The sequence below is a fragment of the Phaethon lepturus genome, unplaced genomic scaffold (genome assembly GCF_000687285.1).
Source record: "Phaethon lepturus isolate BGI_N335 unplaced genomic scaffold, ASM68728v1 scaffold36995, whole genome shotgun sequence".
NCBI classification, from domain to species: Eukaryota; Metazoa; Chordata; class Aves; order Phaethontiformes; family Phaethontidae; genus Phaethon; species Phaethon lepturus.
The window spans coordinates 4,662-27,873 of NW_010540458.1; the positions used below are offsets into that span (position 1 = coordinate 4,662).

General features: G+C 34.8%; 1 protein-coding gene across 1 annotated transcript in view; it reads left to right on the top strand.

The window, feature by feature from the left end:
• Positions 1-23,212, top strand: part of AGL (amylo-alpha-1, 6-glucosidase, 4-alpha-glucanotransferase) — a gene marked incomplete at its 5' end in the record, with an annotated part of 32,876 nt that overhangs the window by 2,182 nt on the left and 7,482 nt on the right. Inside the window, 22 exons of the mRNA XM_010287448.1 lie at positions 4,065-4,246; positions 4,483-4,594; positions 4,901-5,021; positions 5,202-5,304; positions 5,395-5,492; positions 6,107-6,246; positions 8,675-8,862; positions 9,956-10,079; positions 11,138-11,301; positions 11,850-11,951; positions 12,185-12,337; positions 12,418-12,568; positions 13,721-13,845; positions 13,957-14,069; positions 14,195-14,329; positions 14,846-14,976; positions 15,567-15,703; positions 17,418-17,551; positions 18,718-18,893; positions 20,865-20,967; positions 22,240-22,465; positions 22,906-23,017. Of these exons, the coding sequence (XP_010285750.1) occupies positions 4,065-4,246; positions 4,483-4,594; positions 4,901-5,021; positions 5,202-5,304; positions 5,395-5,492; positions 6,107-6,246; positions 8,675-8,862; positions 9,956-10,079; positions 11,138-11,301; positions 11,850-11,951; positions 12,185-12,337; positions 12,418-12,568; positions 13,721-13,845; positions 13,957-14,069; positions 14,195-14,329; positions 14,846-14,976; positions 15,567-15,703; positions 17,418-17,551; positions 18,718-18,893; positions 20,865-20,967; positions 22,240-22,465; positions 22,906-23,017 (3,030 nt within the window). The remainder of the gene's footprint in view (positions 1-4,064; positions 4,247-4,482; positions 4,595-4,900; positions 5,022-5,201; positions 5,305-5,394; positions 5,493-6,106; positions 6,247-8,674; positions 8,863-9,955; positions 10,080-11,137; positions 11,302-11,849; positions 11,952-12,184; positions 12,338-12,417; positions 12,569-13,720; positions 13,846-13,956; positions 14,070-14,194; positions 14,330-14,845; positions 14,977-15,566; positions 15,704-17,417; positions 17,552-18,717; positions 18,894-20,864; positions 20,968-22,239; positions 22,466-22,905; positions 23,018-23,212) is intronic.

A 23,212-nucleotide genomic window follows, 5' to 3' on the forward strand; every position in this document is an offset into this window, starting at 1 on the left:
CTAGAGCCCTTCTTGGAGAGGGTTAATGAACTCTGCATGTGTCTGTCTGTTTATAATGTGCTTATTTTTATGATCTGTGGTGTGCAGCTCCCACATAAATGAATGGAATCTGCATTATTAACTATTTGGTGAACCTAAACTGAGTACATTTTTGTTAAACAGAGTATTATGCCTGTAGCTGCTTAAAAGTAACTGCTTTAATTTGGATTTAACATGCAGACAACAAACAAAATAGGGACAAGAGGCTAGGTTAAGCAATGGAGGAAATGTTACAACTCAGTCTGTGGGGAAAGTTTGAGGGGGAAAAAAAAAAGATAGCTTTGTGTTTGAGGTGGGGTTTTTTAAGCCTAGACACGCCAATGCATTGAAGGCTTTACCTCTCTCAGTTGCTTGAGGGACACTGGGTTTTATTCAGCATGATCTGATGAAATTTAAATTACAGTACTTCATTTGTAATTTTGCTGATTATTTGGGTAATAAGTTTACTTTGATTATGTTTATAATGCAGTTTTCATCTTATGCTGTAATCCTAAAGACACAATTATTAGCATTGTCATAACAGAGAGTACAACAAACAGTTATGTATGCTGATGTTACAGTCCTTTGAGGCTTAAAAAAACCCTACCCACAGATATCTCTGAATTTCAAGCTTTATTTGCTTTAGTTCTTTGGTGTTGACTGCTGCCAAACATTCCTATCCAAACATTCCTATCCAATTGGTCTGCAATGCAGTGTGGGCCCTGTTAGTTGAAAAGTTACTAAGAATAGTTATTGGCTAAGTGTCTGAGGCAATTAGGCTATTAAACATTCTTCCAATTTCGGATAAAAAATTTCTTGCACTTCACCAACTAGAAGTCCAGTTTCTCTCACACGTGTTTGAGACCCTGTCATCTTTTTACTATGTATATTTGCATGCTACCAAGGAGAATGTATCTTGCTTAGATGGAAATTTAACTGTACTTTTTTTTCTTGGTATTTTAATTGAACAGTAATTTCTAGTAGTTAAATTAGGTTATTCCTGCACATCAGGGTGCAATTTAATTTAATTTAGAATTAAATAATTCTAAAACATGTTTCACACGCCCATTTGAAAATAGAAGACACAAAATGTATAGTCAGTTATTTTGAGCAGGTTATGGATAGTTGCACTTCATTGTTAATTCTGCAGCATGTCTGCATTAAAAGCTTAAGTTGTCTCACAGTAAATCCTCTAATGCTGGTAATTCTAACAGCTCATGACCCCTCAGCTTACAGCAGTTGTATCTGTTTGTAGTTTCTGCTTTCTAGCTGAGACCACTGTATAAAAATGGCAATGCTTCCCCTCTGTTCCTGTTGTAAAGACAGGCAGCTCACTCTCAATACTAAGTGGTTAAGCTAAGGTGTTTGGTTTTTACACGGGAATGGAGAACAAGCTGCTTGTGCAGTAAAGAACAGCGGGAAATTTTGACGTTAGTGTCTCTGTTAGGCTCTAATGAACGCCAGTATCTATGGCCTGACTTTAAAAGTAGAGTAGATGCATGTGCTAATGTTAAATATAGATGCACCTTTGGCATGTTAGCAGGAGTATCATAGATAAGCTTGCAAACCTGGTTTGGTAACTGGGTAGGTAGGCCTTTTTTGGGCTGCCTTTTCCTTCAGGGTATTCAAACACTCTCAAATAAGAAATGTTGTGTTTGCTGGCATTTACTTTTCACCAGGAGATAAAAAAAGGAGAGTTGGTTTTTTGTTGTTGGGTTTTTTTTTTTCCCCCTGAGCTTTCAGTGGCTGTAATAAATCATAAAAAGTAATAAAAACAAACTGAAATAAATTATATCTTCTTTATCTTTCAGAAGAGGCTACTATTGAATAATTGCAATTTAACACTTGAGTAAATCCTGCTTCCAAGCACTTGACTAATCACATTGAACACCACTTTTTCTCAGCTTTATGAAGGGGGCGGGGGGGAAGTGTCTTGGGCAGTGAACATCCCTACTGCTATTAATATTAATATGTTATTAATATTAATAAAATATTAGGTTTGTGTTTAATTTATGTAACAATGAGTTACATAAATGAAAAATGTGAAATTATTTTCTTAAAATGTAATGAATTTTAGAAATTGTTTTCTGTAATTCCTTAGCTTAATATTTCTATATTTTTACCCTTATGTCTATTTTCTCCCTAGCTGTAACAAATGTAATTGCAAGTGATGTTTTGGGCAATTTTTTTTCTGTAGAATTAGATTTCTTTTGGTGTTACATTGTGAATCATTGGAGCTTACCTTCTGTTCAGAAAACATTGTTTTGTACCATAATTAGTGGATGGCCTGCTGACCTTTTTTTTTTTTTTTCCCCATGCTAACCTGTTAGATTGAAATGATAAATTGTGTTTTTAGTATTAACTGTACTTACTTGTGCAAGTCCTTTGTAGTAAATCATTATTCTTGCTAGATGAATCGAGTAAGCTAGTTTTGCTTTTTGGAGACAAAATTTTTTTTCAGAAGTAGTATCTGTATTAAAAAAAAGGGAGCGGGGTGGATCTGATTGGCCTAGAACAGCCTTTAAACAGCCTGAGCGTTATTGCTTTATGTAACTTTAATTTTAAAGTACGGTGGTTTTAATTGTAGCTGGCATTTAAACCATTAAGATCTTAATTTCCACGAATGGTTTGACCTTATAAACATGGAATTTTGCCATGTTCATAATGGTCTTGATATATAATGTAAGAGGATGTTCAGAAGAGCTGTTCATACTATAGACTGAGAGAGTCAAAACACTCTTTTGTTTCCATTTGAAGTTTTTGTTCAAACTTCTTTGAACTAAGCAAACCTGGGTTTTAGGTGTTAGTTGTTCTGTTATAATTTTGGACACGTTGACGGCTCTTTCTTCATTTTTCCAATATAATAATGTTATATATTTTCCCTCATGTGAAGTAATACTACTATTTTTCTCTGCTTTTCTAAAACAATGGATTAATAAGACATGATCTATGAAAAATGATTTTTTAAAAAACCTTGTAAAACCTGAGTAGAATTTTTTTGTTTGTTCTTATGCATTCCATGCTTTTTTTTTCCCCCACATTTAGTTTTTCAATTGCAGACATTCATTCAAAAGAATATATATGAAAATTATTTTCAGTTAAACAGTGTTTAGGACAGTTCCAAAAATGGAAAGAAATGAACTCTTCAGGATTTTTTTTCTTCATTGTCATACTTCCAAAATCAAAATTTTCACTGCTATATATGTATTTACTCATACTGCTGAATGCACACTACTGTCTATAGTAGAATGTTACAGCCATTTTCTAGTGAAGGCTCCTTACCTTCTCTCAGTTAATTCTTAATGTTCAGCATATCTTCTCGTGCTTGTTGATGCTATGGGGCAAGTTTAGAAAACAGCCACGGTAGAGTGTAGTGTTTGAGCTGAACTGGTGTTCCATTTGCATGCACCAGACAGTGCACTCATCTTCCTGTGTAAGACTCAGTGGCATTGCTTCCCACCGCCCTGCTTCTTATTATGCACACAACAGTGTCACTGCTAATCCTTTCTTACAAGTCCATTTAACTACATTTTTCATTAATTATTTCTTGGGTGGTATGTGTGCACTCTTGCTCACAGGCTATGTGCGTGTAGCATCTGACAGGGTTAAGAATATTAAGAAATAAACAAGTGAGGCCTTCTTAAATCTTGGTTTGGGATGTATGTTTGGCTTTCAACATGCAAAGAGCATTTCATGTCCCTTATTTGATGTATATCCTGCAATAAAAATGTAATGTTTTTTTTTTTTCAAATTTTTTTTAGTGTTTCAGAATTGGTGGTACTATTGTACATATTTATGTAGCTAACAGTTCCTCTGCAGTCTCTGCAACTGTATTTGTTGCAAAACAAATGGCTATCAGTAATGCACACCTCTGCATTAGACACGATTTTCTATTGGCATGGAAAACTGTAGTTGAAACGTGAGCTAACTATACATGCCATAGTACCTTAACTTCTTGATGTTAAGACGTTTGCACCAAACAACTAAGTGTTCAGCTTGTGTACTTACTTTTTCTTCTTTTTTCCCCCCTCCCTTTCTGGAATAAGCTACAAACAGTGAATGGCTCAGGATGCATCCAGAATGTGGCTATAACCTTGTAAATTCTCCTCACTTGAAGCCAGCTTGGGTCTTGGATAGAGCTCTGTGGCACTTGACCTGTATGGTAGCTGATGGAAAGTGTACTGCTAAAGGGGTCCCTCCCGTGATTGAAAATGATAATCACCTGAACGTAAGTGAATGAGAACTAAGTTTTAGCTAATGAGCACTATAAATGGCTGAATAAATCTTCAATATTTCTAAGGTTGTGGAAATGCACAAAAAATAGTGTATAGTCTGCAGATATATTTAATGAAATAACCCTTCACCCCCCAATATTTTTTTCTGAACAATTCATACAAGGACTTAGCTTTTCTTAATTATATTAATCATCAATGTTATTAACTAACATAATTTTTATTTTGACAGTGTATCCGTAAGATAATTTGTGAAGATATATATCCAAAAATTAAACTATGGGAATTTTTCCAAGTGGATGTTAACAAAGCTGTGCAGCAATTTAAAACCCTTCTAACTCAAGGTAAAGGAAGAGTACGTTGCTGAAGCATGTGGATTATATATTTATAGTTCAAGAAACTGATAGGTAAACTTAACAGTAAGCTGGAAAACAAAATAATCCTATTTTTTGCTATGTGAGAAATACACTGCACTGATTTAAGCATACAAGAATACTTTAGGGCTAGTACAGCCTTTGAAGACTTTTCACCCCTTCAAAGCCTTTATCTACCCATATCTCGCTTATGCTAGAGTTATAAAAGTTGTATGTCTCTTAAATGTAGTTCCTATTTTTACTTTATGAATACTCTTTCCTATCTTTTTGTCTTAGGCAAAATGAGCACTAAATCTGATCCAAATCAACATCTTCAAATCGTTCAGGACCCTGAATATAGACGATTTGGCTGTACTGTAGATATGAATATAGCATTGGCAACATTCATACCACACAGGTATTGTATTATTGATTACCAGTTAAAATCACACGTGAAGTTAAGTTTGCAAAACTGAATAAAGGAAATTCTTTTCAGAGATGGGAAAAATATAATCTTTCATTCCTTTTAGTTATGTATACTGCATGTTTTAAAAATAAATTACTCTAATCGTTCTCTGCTTTTAACATCCCTGATAAGCAATGGACCAGCTGCAATAGAAGAATGTTGTAACTGGTTTCGCAAGAGGATTGAGGAACTGAATGCTGAACAATACAGACAAACTAATCACCATCAAGAGCAGGTCTTAAAATTACTGTGTTTTAATGCTGATTTGTTTTAAATTGCAAATAAATGCAGGTGTTTCAATAATGCTTAATTTAATTACTTCTAGGCTGTCAATTGTCTTGTGGGGACTGTGGTTTATGAACGACTTGCTTGTGATGGTCCTAAGCTGGGTCCTATCAGTAGAAAATATCCTTTAGTTACCAGGTATATTTTGTTTGTTTCAGGGGGGCAGGAGGTGGGGTGTGTTTGTTTGGAAACTATTAGAATCTATCCAGGAAAAGTGAGTTCAAAGTTCGTTAAAAGTATACATTTATATGTACAAAGATTTTTTTTTTTTTTTTTCCCATGGACCAATGCCACTTAATGAATTGGCTGTCTTTTTTTTAAGCAACAGTGATAACTGTTTAATAAACAAATGTGACCAGAGATCATGAAACAATACTCGGAGCACATTGAAGCCTTACATAGTGCAAATTGCTCTTGTAGGTGGAAGAGGGGTGGAAATAGGAAGGCATACACCTTTAAAGTCTGATGTACTTGATGCCACTCGTATCTGAAGAGCTAGGGCTTTAATCTTACCTTACCAGCTGACACCAAAATAGTGGCAACACCTGTCCTTTCTCCTTCAAGGCATGCTACAAAATAGAAAACTCCTCATCATTTATAGTCTAGCAGCTGCTTTTTTGTTATCTGTTTTAACTACAAGCCAGTTCATAGCAGATATTTTAATTTCAAATATAGTGAATTTCATCTTGGGTTACCTTATGTGTTTTTTTGTTTCGTTTGGGTTTTTTTTTAATTGTCTGTCTATTCCATAGATACTTTACTTACCCATTCAAAGAGCTGACTGTGGAGGAAGAAGAAACTATGATACATCAGCCAGATAAAGCTTGTTATTTCATGGCCCATAATGGTTGGGTTATGGGAGATGATCCTCTTAGAAACTTTGCAGAACCAGGTTTGTAAAAGAACTTTGAGTTATCTTGTAAACCTTTTGATATTCTAGCCAAAGCAAAAAGGATTTTATTTAATCTATCTTTTTTCCAGATGTATATTCCTATGAAACTGCAGAATAGCAGATGCTCAGTTTATAGCACTTTTATTTCCCATTCAGCATGCAGATCAACTGTAAGAACTGGTATTTAAGGTACAGTTTTGCAAAATTTCAGAGGGAAATTACCAGCTTTCTGTCACCGAAATGGGGACATCCTGTCTGCCCACTTCTGTCATTGTTTTTGTTGCTTACTTTGTTCCAACACCGCTGCTCATTGGCTTTTCCATGAGACAATGACAGTGTGGCAGAAAACTAATGCAATAAAAAGGTGGATAGTATTTTACTGCAATTAGTAAGCAAAAGCTGGATCCTTGAAAGGTCCAGTGAGTGGCAGTTAGGCAGTCAAGATATGACCTTGTTAATTTGGATTAAGTTTGCAGAAGGTAAAATAGGGTATGAAATCACCATGCACTAAAATATTGTATTCTAACTCCTTTGGGGACAGTATTGATATCCAATAAAAGCAAGGTTGATGACTCTTGTTTTCAGAGTAGTCATTCACTTTGTAAACTGAATCAAAGGGCAGTTTAATTCTAATTAAAAACATCTGTCAAAGCATTTGTTGAGTCTGCTTTAGAAGCTAATCTGATTGCTACTCGAGAGTGATCCAGTGTTAACAAACACCTCATTTCTGCAAAATAATCTATAGCCCTTTCACTGCTTTTTATTTACTTTTTTTTTCTCCTTCGCAAGGGTGAAGATAAGTGTTTCAAGGCTGGTTTTGTTCAGTTGCCTTGCAGATTAATTGCCTGTTCTGGGCAGACTGTTGTATTTTATTCTTCAGTCACTGGCTTTAGTCAGCATAGCTAACTTCCATTACTGAGCTTTCTCTTTTAGTTTGTCTACAGCTTTTTGAGCCCTTCATACTTGTGTTATACCTTTGTTTTATGCCACACATTATTTCAACAGAGAATACAGTGTGAAAAGATGATATATAAGGGCACAAATATAGGAACTGCAAAACAAATGCAGCCAGTTCTGTCAATGGCTCTTAAAAAACCCCATGGTGTACATCCAAAGCAAGCAATTTTTTCTGTCTATGTAGCTATGTTCTTAGTGAAGATAAAAGGTAGGCTGTGCTTAAGTGCATGTTTTCTGGAGGCAGTGGTGACTTACAATCCCTATTTTTCACTTACTAGCTCCATGCTCTTGTGCATCTTTCATAGTGTAGGCTAAATCACTTAGGTGTCCATAATGTGAACCTTAGAAAATTAGTCTGACTGAAAAATAATCTCTTTAAGGCAGGATTGCTTTTCAGCTGAACAAGTTTCCTGATCTAATTCAAGGTTCAGCCACTAAAGTATCTGTGGTGATGTGTCAGTATAGCTGGTCTAGGAGTAGCAGAAAGCAGTGGAGTAGCTATGTTTTGCCCAGCCTGAGTGGTACTGACCCTGTTCATGCTTTGATCATGTTAAGATAAGATGAATATAAATAGACCTTCAGAAGACTGATGGCTCAAAGATAGTTGTATTTCTCTGGTGTGGGTCTTGATTACTTACAATTACATCGCTGTGCCTGCATATTACATATTACAAATAGTGTGGGTTTTTTGATGGCTTGGTTGGTTTGTTTTTTAAATGATATTACTGCCATTGTCAAATACATGATTTATATAGGACAGAAATAACTTTTTTTAGATATGACTGATTATTTAAGTCTTTGTCACAGTTAAATCTGTCAGTATATTCTGTGCAGTAAGTATATTACAAGTGAACTCAGATTTAAAGATTTATTTTTTCTATCGATTGCATCAAAAAAGAAGGCAAAAAATAGTATATGAACCTAGACTAGATGGAGGATAAATATTTTCATACACAGAAAAATTATTTAGGGACTTTGTCCATTTAGGTGACCTACCTGCCTAAGTACTCTGGAAATTTGCCTTACATCATCACAGTCTGCTGTTAACAGAAGATAAAATTTTCAATTGTGGCTGTGGCAGTTTGTTTATTGTAACACAGTGAGATGCTTTTTTGAATTGGGCCAGTATAAACAACCGAACTACTGATTTTGTTCATTTTTTTGCTGCTTTTTCCTTTTTTCCTCAAGTACACTTTTTATATTACTTTGAAGAATTAAAAGGAATTTGATTTCAATCTGAAGAATTATTTCAGTATCACTAAGGAAGTTAAATATTCCCTTGGAGTGGTCTGAAATTATACAACAGTGTAGGGTATATAAATTTTGAGTTGATACGGTTATTAGAATTTTTATTTTTCATCACAGTGTTCTCCTACTGTTCAGCAGTAGAAAATGAAATACCACATTTTCATTTTGGTGCATATTTGATACTATATCTATACACACCGTAGTGAATTTATTTCCCTTACAGGTTCAAATGTTTATTTGAGAAGAGAGCTTATTTGTTGGGGAGACAGTGTGAAACTGCGTTATGGTAATAAACCTGAAGACTGCCCATACCTCTGGGCACATATGAAAAAATACACTGAAATCACTGCCAAATATTTCCATGGTGTTCGTCTTGACAACTGTCACTCAACACCTATTCATGTAGCTGAGGTACGCAAAATTAAGCGTGTTTATTATAAAGCAGCTTCCTCTGTGAAATAAGTCCTGCACTGTTGCTACAAAATCTGCAGGATCTACATCTCAGAGTTCAGGTGTGAATGAATCTTCCTCATAGCATAAGCAAGGTTTCTTGACTGGTAATGTTTAATATGGTTTCAGCTACTTTAAACAGTTAGTATAGTGGTGTAGCTATTGTGTCTTTTAATTCTCTACTTCAGCTGAAATATTGTGGATGTGGATGGACCCGGCTAACTTTTCCCTCACATAGCTATGGACTTAGTGCAATGACTGCCAGTGTCCGGAATGCTCATTTTAGCTAGGATCATTGCCAAGATTTGGTTGAAAGTCGTAATGTTTCTTTGCCATACATCTATTTTGCTGTTGCTGAATTAAACAGGAAGTGGTTGGCTTCCCAGAATTTTAAAGGTGGTAGAAAAACACCTGCAAAAAGTTTAGTCTGGCAGGCTTATTGCCAAGATTAGTGCTTATTGTTTACCACGGAGCTGACTACATTCAGAAATTGTACTTATCTAGTAAATTAGCTTTAAATAGATCCAAGTAGTGCAGCTTGTTAGTGCTTAGTCTTAGCTTGGTTACAGAGCTTACCTAAATCTGTGAAGAGGTCTCTAAAACAAGTTGATTTTCCCACACAAAAGTTTTAAGTGTGTCTTAAATGCAGCCATTTCAAAACTTACACATTCTTTCATTTATTGTTACTGGTTTTGTGTTGGTAACTTTGAAGGCTTAAACTGAAATTTTCCTTAGTTGTGGGTTTGGTTTTTTTTTCACTTTAACTGGTATCTCTTTTATCCAACCTTTGTTTTTGCATTTTGAGTTAAGAGTTTGTTTAAAAACAAAGTTGTAATTAGCTTAAAGTCTTCAGAGAATTTCCTAGAATTATTCAGTCCATAAATAATCTCTGTAAAATACAAACATAGTTTTATGAATCTTACCTGTTATTAGTATTTTGAATGGACTGCATATGTAAATGACTCGTTTGTGTTTGGTTAACATTCATGTTAATGATTGCATATACATAGCTGACAATGGATGTCTTGCATTAAAAATGTGTTATGATCTATAGGAGATGCTAGCAACAGCCAGATCAGTCAGACCTAATCTTTATGTGATAGCTGAACTCTTCACGGGCAGTGAGTACATTGACAATGTTTTTGTCAACCGCCTGGGAATTACCAGCCTGATTAGAGGTACAATAAGCAGTTGAAAATTATGTAGGATTGTTGTGTTTGGTTTGGAGTTTTTAATGTGAAACTAACATTGGTATGCTTTTTTTTTCCTTACATATTCATGTTTTTTGCTTATGCAATTACCTTTTCTTCATGTACTATTTAACTTCTCCTGTGTTGTATGCTAATTCTTGATTTTGCTTATGTTTGTGTGTCCTCTTCTGTGTAAAAACTTTTTTTGTTCCTTGATTTTGGCTTTCTATTTGTCTTTGCTGCATGGCATTTTTCCATTGTCCAATCCCTGCCTAGCTTTGAAACTTGTCCTTTTTTGTATCTACCTTTCCCCTTTTCGTGGCTTTTTTGGCTGTGCTTTTTGCAGTACATGCTGGACACAGCTAGAAAATTGCGAGCCGATTTGTATGTAGTGGCTGAACTGTTCACAGGAAATGAGGAGCTGGACAATATCTTTGTGAATAGGCTGGGCATTACCTCCTTAATAAGAGGTAGGCTTGCTATGTGTGTGGTCTCTTTCCAACAAGAGATTATAGATGACATGCTTTTTCCAAGGAAAAGGTTTCTTCTGGATTATGCACTTTTAATTTCATACTCAATGTAATCAGTAGTATAGTTTTTGTATTGTGACTTTTTTTTGATACTCAGCAAAAAATACAGTACTACTTGTAAAATATGAGAAGACATCCTGCATTAGTTTACAGAAGGTTGAATATTTCACTCTTACTCTAGTGAGAGAAAAGGAAGTTGTAGCACAGTTCTGCTATGCAAGTGCTGCATCATGTCTGATTTTTGCTGCATGAGTTTCTTAAAGCCTATGAGAAACCGTTTCAGATCTCTGCTTTTTTCTCCCTTTTTTCCCTTAGCTTTCTCTACCGTAATATATTACAGTAAATGGAATACTCCAAGGTCCACGTTGGAGAATATAGTTATATGTGATTATTTTTTTTTTTTAATGATTGAACACACCAAAATAACAACTGTAAAATGCTGAATTAACATCTTTGTGCCTGCTGTACTTTATGGTAGTTATTCTTATGCAAACACTTACCTATTTTGTTCTGTAGAGGCAATGACTGCTTATAATAGCCATGAAGAAGGAAGGTTAGTTTATCGTTTTGGAGGTGAACCTGTAGGCTCTTTTGTTCAGCCACGTTTGAGGCCTTTGATGCCAGCTATTGCTCATGCACTGTTTATGGATATTACACATGATAATGAATGTCCAATTCAGGTGAGCAACTGAAAAAAAAAAACCAAAGTTTACATTTAATGTTTTCTGAATTGATCGTTCTGAACCATGGGAGGGCTTGGTGTAATCTGGATGTTTTTCCTGAGTGATGTTTAGGAAAAACATGTTTCAGATCTTCAAGTCTTCATGCAGAGAATAAAATTTTGTAGAAACTCTCTCTGATGCTCAAGACTTTGTATTTCAAGGGAAAAAGTATATGAAGCTACTTAATAAGCTGTTTAGATTCTTTCATTCCACCTACTGTAAGTGGTTCTGTCTCTGCTTGTTAACCTGTTCTCCGAAGCTCCTGTTTTACAGAAGAGAATGAGAGAGTGTGGTGGGAATTTGAGTTCTTCTTTTTGAGGGTTTTCCTTAAGTTTTGGTGTATTTGTAGTAATTTTTTTTCAATAATTCCATTGTGATTGAGAAAATGATGATCATGTGGTTAGCAACTCCTCTGTTAAACTGAGTATATCTTCTGTATGCTGAACTGGGAGAGATGAATTATGTCTTTGCTTCACTATTTATTACCTGTTTATTTTTTAACATAGCACCGATCTGCATATGATGCTCTTCCTAGTGCAATGATTGTCTCCATGGCATGCTGTGCTACAGGAAGCACCAAAGGCTATGATGAACTAGTACCACACCAGGTATGTGTCTACAGTTTAACTCCTAAGTTACTTTTAAAAATGTAAACTTTATTCTTGTCCTAGGACATATATTTTCATGGTTTTTTATTTGAAATTCCTATCTGTCATTACTTTGCATTGTCCGATGTCATGTGAAATTTGAATTGATTAGATAGTTGAGACCTCCAGCTGTTGTGGTGGGTTTTTTCCCCCCAGAGTGGTTGACATTTGCTTAAATCGTAATTTCTTTACAGATCTCTGTAGTATCTGAAGAGAGGTTTTATGCAAAATGGAATCCAGCAGCGCACCTGTCTTCTGGTGAAGTAAATTTCCAAACAGGAATCCTAGCAGGAAGGCTGGCCATAAACAGGCTGCATCAGGAGCTGGGGGCTAAAGGCTTTAATCAGGCAAGAATTGAGGGTAACACTGCAATTTCTCCGTATTTGTGTTCTAACTGGGCACAGTTGCAATGGTATGTCTTTTCTAGGTGTATGTAGATCAAGTTGATGAAGATATAGTGGCAGTGACAAGACACTGCCCTAACACCCACCAGTCTGTTGTGGCTGTAAGTCGAACTGCCTTCAGGGATCCTAAAACTTCCTTCTACAGTAAAGAAGTACCTGAAATGTGTATCCCAGGTAACCAGGTTTATTTTCAAGAGCTGGCAGGTGTACAAAAAAATCAGGTTATTCTAATTCCATAGTTTTTAGCTTCAAACACGTGAAATCAATATGAGAATTGTCAGGATATAACACTCCTTGTATATGTACTAACATGCATACACCAAAAGTGATTAAAGAAACAGTAACGAACTGACTTTGCTTAGGGTTTTCAAAGGCATTCATATTGAGTATATTCCTGCTCTACGGTCCCTGTGAGGGTGTGGTTTTGTTTAATGTTTTGTCTGTGAACTGGTAAGAAATAGTTAACACCAAGATGGTTAATTGTACAGAGTTGGGGGAATAACTATTTATTAAGTGTTATACTGGGAGAAAAAGGCTAAAATATCATCATATTTGTCCACGTCATTACTATTCAGCTTTCTTATATATGACTTTTTGTAGTTTTAAAATAAATTTTAATAGGAAACAGCTTGGTATTGCATAGGTTAACATGAAGATAATATGTAGGTAAAAGATACATAATATTAATGAAATATGCAAAGTATTTACTATACTTAGTAGTAGCAAAGTATAACAACTTCTACACATTACCTGGACATATTTCTGAAGAGAAGCTTTCCAAACTGGCTTTTTAAGTATACTCAGTTCTTTGAGTGCATGTGTGCCAGTTTTAAAAGTCAGTCACATTACTTGTAAATGTCTTAACATGTACCCTACTTTGTAGATTACTGAAAGGATAGAGAAAATTAGAGTATTTGAATATTAGTAATAAGTTGTTACACTTTGAAGATAAACCAATGTAGCTGCAGTTTGGAAACCAATCTAATACTGTATCCTAAAAGATAATAAGGAAACAAACAAAGCTGGCGATCAGTAAAAGACAAGTTGTAATTCACTAGTAGTTGACTGATTTTATGGTCAATTTATTATAAAGTAACAAAATTGTAGTTTTAAATACAATACAGTGAATGTGCAATGAATGGTTATAGGGTATTTAAAACACTTCCCCATCTGTTTTGTCATGTTTGGTTGTTCTTTAGCTGTACAACGGAGGCTTGGATTTTGACTGTTTAGGTTTATAGTTTAATGTTTTGCTTCATGTTTTCAAAAGAATCACTTTTTATTTGAAGTATCTTAACAGCTACAACATGGTTTAACTTTTCTTAGGAAAAATAGAAGAAGTAGTACTTGAGGCTAGGACTATTGAGAGAAATGCTAGTCCTTACAAAAAAGATGAACGCTTTATAAATGGATTGCCTAATTTCACAATGGAACTCAGAGAGCATATCCAGGTAATTAGCCTCCTTCACTTGTGTTCTGATATAATATTTTGTAATTTGTGATATTTTATATTAGAAAAAAGACATTGAATTTGAGTTGCAAATGTGTTTTTTTTTTCTAAGATTAAAGACAGTAAAATTATAAAGCAAGCTGGAACTGCCATAAAAGGGCCAAATGAATTTGTTCAAGAAATAGAATTTGAGAAATTAACACCAGGAAGTGTCATAGTATTCAGGTACGTTATTATAATTGCCAAATGGGTGTGTCAGTTAAAATAGAATCATAGGATTCTTTGTTTGAGAGTTGAGAATAGTTATTTTAAGTGCTACATTTCTGTAAGTTATGCATTCGTATTTACAGAGTTAGTCTTGACCCAAAGGCACAAGAGGCTGTTGGTGTACTCCGCAATCACTTGATCCAATTCAGCCCTCATTTTAAATCTGGAAGTCTTCCTGATGATCATTCAGCACCTGTATTAAAAACATTATTTTCTTCGTGAGTATTCTTTAAGTTTCTGAAGTAGAACTGAGAGCGCTACAGTAGGAGCGAAGAACAGTCGTAAACTTAAAGTGAGGATTTTTTTGCTTGTTACTGTGGATGGATTTAGATCATCAGAGTGCAATAAAAACTCTGAGATATTCTTTTTATATGTATAATACTAAGAAGGGTTAATACTTAAAAACTTCCCATGCTCTTTTGTTCAAATTCTGTGTAATTGCTGCTTACAGTAGACTTACTAACATGAAGTGCTTGTCAGTGTTGGCGTGTCATTGTTTGGTGTCTGTACTTAACACTGTGTTTCTAAATAAATACTAAAACATCTGAGCAGAACATCTCGGAACATCTGAAAAATCAGGCTCTTAATTTCCAAGATTAAGTGGTGAGAGTGTTATATACATTTGATTATTTTAATGTAAATCTGAAATTAGATTTGTGTTTGAAATCTGTTCTCTATTTCCCTAATAATGTTGCTTTTGGGTTTGGAATTTTTTTCCTCCACTGCTTTTTCAGTATTGCATCAAAACTAACTTTGGCTGACCTAAATCAAGTACTGTACAGGTGTGAGGCAGAAGAACAAGAAGATGGCGGAGGTTGTTATAATATACCAAACTGGTCACCACTGAAGTATGCAGGCCTCCAAGGTAATAGTTTCAGCATTCTTTTTTCTGTCAAGAAAAAAAGTGAAATAGAGCTGCTCAATCTAGATCATACCTTAATGCTGTTTTATGGCTAGTGCCATTGGATAAAAAAACAGTAAGTTTTTTTCTGCTTGACCATGCTACTAATCAGGGCTGTACCCAGAAAATCACATAATAAAACAAAAACCCTCTCATGATGCTCTGGGCTACAAAATTAAGTTTCAGTATGTGTTTTAACAGGAATGCCCCTGCTTTTAAAATACAGAAATAATAAAAGAAAATACATATATCTCCAATGAAAAGTCACATTAATTAAGCCCAAGGCATTACTAGATTACTGAGGTGTCGATCATTTATGAAATGTATCGATTGTATCATGCTAGTTATTCCACAATGATTTTCATAACTGTCTAGGGTGTACACTGAGGAAACTACAATTAAGTTGTATCCTAACTCATTTTGTAGATCAAGAGAAGTAATACAGTTAAATCCAGTTAAAGCATCTGTTGCTATGTACCTTTTCCTCCTGAATTGTAATTGCTGCTTGTGATAATGGTGTGTCTTTTAATACAGAGTTGTGTTTCTATCTGCAGGGTTAATGTCAGTGTTGGCAGACATTAGACCAAAGAATGATTTGGGTCATCCATTTTGTGATAATTTAAGATCTGGAGACTGGATGATTGATTATGTCAGTAATCGTCTGATTTCACGTGCAGGAGCCTGTGCAGAAGTGAGTAAAAATACTTATTTGGTGACTTTGGAGTTTTAAATTACTAGTTTGTTTCCTTTTCAATTACTGGCATATTTTTAAATCAGTCTGTCTATAACATATTTCTTGTCTAGGCAATTTCTTCTACGAGATCAAACCATCAATATGTTTTTCTTCTCTTTCCTCAACCCTATTGAAGAATAGACTGCAAATGGGAAGTGAAAAATATGTAGGGCATGGAGGGGTTGTTAGCTTTTACATAAAGGCCTGCAGGGTTCCTTCCCTGTTTATTACTTTTCCTCCATTTTTTTTAAGTAAACTTTCTTAAGATTCTCAAAAGAGAGCCTAAGTACTACTATGGCATACATGATAATGATAACAGTTATAGTAAGATTGCACAGTCAAGCACTGGGAAGATAGGAATTACTGAAATTCATGTTATATGTATAGCTGCATTACAATACAGTCCTTTTCTTTGTCATATTTTATTTTCCTATACAGCAATTGCTTTATTTATTTGACAACATGAAGACCTGATTTGGGTAGCTTACACCATGACTATAATAATAAAGGCTTTAGCATTTTTGTTTCATTTTGTTCTTAAGGTCAAATTTAGAACAGAAGAGTATAAAACAGAATTCTGTATAAAGAATGGGTAAGCAGAAGAATGGATAAAGCAGTCTAATGTTGTACTGAAGCGAATGCTGAATCTGACCTCAGAGATAGAGCTTTTCTAAAAAGGAAGATAGTCTGATACTCACCAGATTTACTGCTCTTCATAAGACCATTGCTTATTTTTTTCTGTATATTTTTTTGAGTTCTTAATTCATAGTGTCGCATTCTGTTTTGCAGAAAATATAAAGTACTTATAGCTATACTGAAGTCATGTGAAAATAAACTTTACCATACTTTTACATAACTTAATCTTCATAATTTTCAGGTGAAAAATATAGTATCATCATATAATCTATTGACGCATACTTTCTTCATCTGAACAGTCTTCATCTGCAAGGTTTAAATCTTTAGTGACTTTCTAGTAGGTTGTCATTATGTTCTTTAACAGTACTAGAAGGAAAGAAGAGAAATACTTCCCCTGTGTCAAACATTTTGCAGTGAAACAAGGAAGGTGAAGCTCCAGAATCCTGAGTCCCAGACTCACATCTGCAGTCATTTTCACTAGTGGCCATACATAATTTAGCCTTCTGATAATTTTTCTATCCCTAGTCTCAAGCTTCATTCTTGAGTCCTGTCTTTTTAATGAGAAACCTCCTTCCCACACTTGGGTTGTAGTGATGCCTTTTGAGCTGCAGCTTTCCTTTGCTACTCAGTTGTAATAACTCCTTTGTGATAATTTGTTGTTCCTACAAGACTAGCAAAAAAACCTCTTTATATAGTTCATGTTCGTGTCTATTTATGTCATAGTACAGATACAGTACAGATTTTTCTCTACTACTTTAATTATTAGAGTTTATCTCTCAGCTGAAATTTTGGAGCAGGAGGGTACAGCAATTCTACCACAAATATCTAGCATGAACAACTTCTTAGACATGAATGACTGCAGGCTAGTGGTGTTATTAATAACTGAAGATAACCTCATCTTTGTGGTGGTCAAGCATAACCTGGGTGCAATAAATGTACAAAAACTGTGACAAATACTCTTAATTAGATGCATCCTGAAAGCACTGTTTTTTCAATCCTAGTGTTATCAAGTTGTAATTACATTGTCTTTTAATAGGTTGGTAAATGGTTGAAGGCCATGTTTGTCTACTTAAAGAGAATTCCACGTTACCTCATCCCGTGTTACTTTGATGCCATATTAGTGGGTGCATACACAACCCTTCTGAATGTGGGATGGCATCAGATGTCTAGGTATGCTTGGCATATCAGAGCTATAGAGGTGTCTGTATATATTTGCACCTTTAAAGTTTTATCAGCTGCATAATGTAATTTGAATATTTTCATACTCGTCCAATGTAAAAGGGTGAAATTGGTAGTGAAGACCAAATCCATCTTCCAATAGTGGTGATTTGGAAGGCTGAGGGTTCAAGTGTCTATTCAGGGTTTGAATTTATAACTACTGTTAGCATTGTGCAGTAAGAGGAGGAGACCTTAAGCCAGCATTTCTTTGCCAGGCTTCAGAAACCTTTTTTGCTGTAATTTTAGTACAACTGCAAGGATTCCTTAAAGTTCAGGGGAAAAAGAAAATTCCAGATTATACTTGATGCTGATGCTTTGTTCAACGTTTCTTCTCTAACATGGCTAAATATCCTTCATTAACCGAGCACTTTGCTTAGTTCTCAAAATAACTTTAATTTTGAATGTCTGCTCCTCCTTTGTTTCTTGGAAAGGGGATGGAGATCGATGTAACGGATGCTTTATTCTCGCTATGAACATTCTGAACAAGTCAGTTTTGTACAATTGTACAATGTAAAAATACAGATGTTAAAATGGGAATAGAATTTAGTATGGCTGTGAAATCATGTGGGAAGTAGTATATTTTATGAAAAAATGGCTTGGAGATGAATTAGTCAGGAATGCAGGTTGCATTATTTTAGACAACTTGTTAACTGATTTATTGATTTACAATTTTCTTATATATGAATATATATAAAAATGTGGTGATGTTAAAAATACTGACTATGTTTGACAGAAACTTTTGTTCATAATAAAATATCTTTTATCATATTTTTGAGGTCTTAGGCCTGTATATAGGCATCAACTAAACTAAACCAATTTTCTTTTTTACCCTTTTCCCCAGAAGTAGTTGACATACACTCCCATTGGCATTAATAAATTAAAATTTAAGGCTAACATTGGTCACCCATTTTGGGGAAAAAAATGATTTACAAATTAGATCTTATGTACAAAATTAGGTAATATGGTACTAATAAATACTAATATTAACTCATTGTTAGTTTATTATATTTATTATGCATAATAGTTGGAATAGTCTTCTGTAAATGAAAAAGAGCACATTTTATAGACTGATACTGCTGAATGTAAAGTTGTTTTAATTTAATCATGTTGAATTACAGCTTTGTGCAGAATGGATCAACATTTGTTAAACACCTTTCCTTGGGTTCAGTCCAGATGTGTGGGATAGGAAAATATTCCTGTCTGCCAGATCTGTCTCCTTCCTTACATGATGTTCCCTATAGGCTGAATGAGATTACAAATGAGAAAGAACAATGTTGTGTTTCCTTGGCAGCTGGTAAGTGAGAACAACATTTAAAAAAAAAAAAAAGCGCCTTCCAAAATAGTTAGACTGTTTTTAGTAACTATATTAAAATTGTCTCCATTGTGCTTGGGATCCATATGTCAGCAACCATGTATAAAATGTAGATAGCAGTTTTCCTCACTCTTCCCATGTGTTTTAACTTGTGTTTAAGATCAAGATTTGCCTATGTTAAAAATACGGGAGTTCTGTCTAGCAGTACTTCTTGGGGACAACCATTTTGTTACTGCTGTTGATGGGTGGGGGAGCTTATAAACACTTTATTTTAACTATATCCACTCTTATCATATATGGAGATCTACAAATATGTTCTCTTTCTTTCCAGAAGACTTGCTTGAGATAAATATACTTGACATAATAGGTTTTAGTACATCTTTTTTAAACATGAATTTAAGACTGAACTGTAATGCAGTACAAGGGTGAATTTACTGTTTACAAGTTCTCGGAAAAAGAACCATTAGCAGACCAGAAGAATGCCTGATCTGAAACCATCTCCAAAAGGAAAGAACATAAAAGCAGTCAGCAAATAGTGTTTATACCTCTGAATGTTCTGCCAGCATTTGGCAGTCTTTGAATTGGGCACTTTCCTATGTCAAAATTATTATCTGCTGTGTTTAGTGGCTTAGAATGAATTTATTTTTGTTCTGAGTTGGCCCATTCCTTTTCTGAAACCATAGAAACTTTTAACATCCACAGATTCTATGGCATCTGTCTCACTGGGGTGCTTATTTCCTTCTTCTTTTTGGCATCTGTCTTTCTCTCATGGAATTTTACGGCTTTTTGTTTCTGGTTTTTAGTAACGTTCCATTTGCCTGCTTTAGTGTTACCTAGAAGCAGAGAGGCACAATGTTCCCTTAAATTGGTCATAAAGATTAATTATACTAACGGATTTGGTTTTAAATATTCCCTTCACATATTCACTGGATGTTGTGTCTGAGGTTTCTAACTTGTACATGGATTGTAATTCTCAAGTGCTGTTGCCATATACTATAAAATTGCAGAGGTGTGGAGGCCATATTTGAGTATTAGCAAATACTTTGGAAAAGTAAGTGGTAGAAGGTAAAATGTTTTTCTGTCGGGCATGCACAAGAGACTGCTGTTTTGAAACTTTACCATATGGAATTTTTTGTTAGATTGAAAAAGTTAATAAATGGAAGAAAAAAACAAGGATGGACCTTACTGTTATAATTATTATGCTTTATCAGTCAGACTCATTCTTAAAGTTACATGTTATAATGTCTGCAGTTACTGCAGATGTAGTTCCAGAAGCTGCTGGAAGAGTGAATCAGGATTTCTTTTATAGTGGCTGAGAATAATTTTGGGCAGAAGAAATTCATAGCTCTCCAGTCTTACTCCCTTTATGCTACTGAGATGGCATGGCTTTCATATGTAAACTCTTGGCAACAAAGTGTTATAAATCTTGTCATAGTTATGGGTTTTCGTTTGTTAGTTTTCTTTCTGCTACTTTTAATTAAAGGATGGCACTTGGTTAAGTTATGAAGTGATTTAATAAAAATTTAAATGTGACTGTTACTGATATGAGAAATTCTGTTGTGTGATCTTGAAATTCTAGAAGATACTGCTCTAAAACAATAAATTTTATTTCATTTCATCAAAAAATTGGTCTAGAAGATGGTTTAAATATCTTAACCTAGAAAAAATATAAATGTGAATATCTTATTTCTGGTTATTTTATACATACATGTGTGCTTGGAGATTTCTGATGTATTAATAACTGAGATGAACAGTGACATCTCAAGCATTGGAACAGGCTGCCCAGGGAGGTGGTGGAGTTACCATCACTGGAAGCGTTCAAAAAACGTGTGGATGTGGCACATCGGGACATGGTTTAGGGGTCATGGTGGTGTTGGGTTAACAGTTGGACTTGATGACCTTGAAGGTCTTTTCCAACCTTAATGATTCTGTGATTCTGTGATTTCTTCTTAGGTTTACCTCACTTTTCATCAGGAATTTTTCGCTCTTGGGGAAGGGATACCTTTATTGCACTGAGAGGTCTAATGTTAGTTACTGGGCGCTATCTAGAGGCAAGGTAAGACTGACTTATTCTTAGTTCTTATTGGTTTTGCAGGTAATTAGGAAAAATGGCACGCTTTCAAAACCTGAGATGACACACCAGCTGTTAGAAACAGTTGATGTGCAGTATAAAACTTTAATGGACCTAGACAGATTTGGGAGTTCTTTCTAAGTGGAATTAAAAATACTACTTAAATGATTCTCTTTTGCTTTCTTAGCACTGATATGAAGCGGGTGTTCTGTATAGATAAGGTAGTTTTAACCCCTGTAACACTAGTGCTTGTCCTTCAAAGAAAAAAAAAAAAAGTGATTGTGTTTCACATGTATTTGCATCGTTATTGCTGAGCAATAATTTTAAAATTACTTAAAAATTCGAGATAGGAAGAGAATACTATTTTAATCTGAATGTATGATTACCTATTTATCATGACTTTTTTTGTAACAGCCAGTATTTGTCTATTAATACTAGAAATAAGCTAATTATTGATTGGTACAGTCTGATATCTGTTTGTAAATGTTTAACCTGACAATGAGCCAGATGTAAGCTAAATCTATTGATTTGATATTTCCATTAATCTTCTAATTTGGATGGAGCTTGCCACATGATACAAACATAAAAATAAGTTGTTTTAAATTAGCGTGTGTTTATGCTGTTGTACATTTGGCCAGCTATTACCTTTCTCATGCAGTAAGATCTGCAGTCTACTAGTATGTTTATATTCCCTTTTTAAAGCTAGTTGAAATCCATGTTTTCTGCAAGGTATGCGCAACGGTTCTCAAATGAAACTTATCATAACCTCAGTTGCTGTCACCTCTCTGTATTTTAATAGGAAATTCCCATCTACTCCTGCCCTCCGTCCCCATTCCACCCCACCCATCAGAATGGATACCAGGGTAATCATAAACAATGTCAATAAAAACCTTCCCTGTGACCTCAGGGGGATTTGGATTTAGGCTCTATATCACTACCTATGAAAAAGCAAACTAGCTTTTCCGTATTACTAGATGTTGTATGTTTTGTACAAACTGATTTAAATGTATTTACATTGGGGAATTTGTAGGGAATAGATGACTTCTTGAAAGACTGAAAAGATGAAAAGAAGTTCATGCTAAATGAAGTAATGTGTAGCTTTCAATAGCAGACTTTTGGCATCTGTCTTCAAGATTCTGTTTGTCTCCTTGACTTACCTTGCTATTACGGTAAACTTGTATGCTTTGTACTTAATACTTGATCCAGTAATGGCCTTGAGAGTAACTTACTCAAGACTGTGTTTTTCTTTTGTTCTAGAAACATCATTTTATCATTTGGTGGGACTTTAAGACATGGTCTCATTCCCAATCTGCTTGGCCAGGGGACACATGCCAGATACAACTGTCGTGATGCTGTATGGTGGTGGCTTCAGTGTATCCAGGACTACTGTAAAATTGTTCCAAATGGATTAGACATTCTCAGGTGTCCTGTTTCGAGGATGTACCCAAGAGATGACTCTTCTCCTCAGCCTGCAGGCACTATGGTGAAGTTCACTTCTGATTTAAGTATTTAACTCAACTATAAATTTTTAATGAGAGGATGTAATTTTTCTAACGACAAGAACCTGTCACTGTCTGTTATTTATGGTGAAATTTGATTATAGCACAAGAATTCCGTATTTTAGGCATTTCTCACTACATCTGCATCGCATGATTAGACGGGTGCAGGGGGTTGGGGATGTGTAAAAAAAATCCATTGGATTCTAAATTTTTTTTGCTTTTTGTCTTGAAAAAATGTTTATGTTAAAGATTGTGTACAATGTATTGTCATTGACGAAAGATGCTACAGAAAATGTTAGATGATTTTCTTTTTGAAGTAACATAATCTAGATGCTAAGAATTGCTACTATTTGCACATTAGATAGAGCCTTTCTACTAATTTTTCTTCTTGCCTTTCACATATCCAAACATGCAATCAACTTAGGATCAGCCACTTTATGAAGTAATACAGGAAGCAATGCAACGACACATGGAAGGCATAAATTTCCGAGAAAGGAATGCTGGTCCGCAGATTGATCAAAACATGAGAGATGAAGGTAACATATATAGAACATTTACTATGCAATTCAAAAGATTATGATTATATTTTATATTTCTTTAGCTATTGAATATAATTTGAAAAATTAATTATGTTTAATGCAACTAAAACTATATTATTTTAAATACATTTAAGGTTTTAAAAGTGCCTAATTAGATGTTTATTATCAGCAACCGTTGATATGTTACAGTAT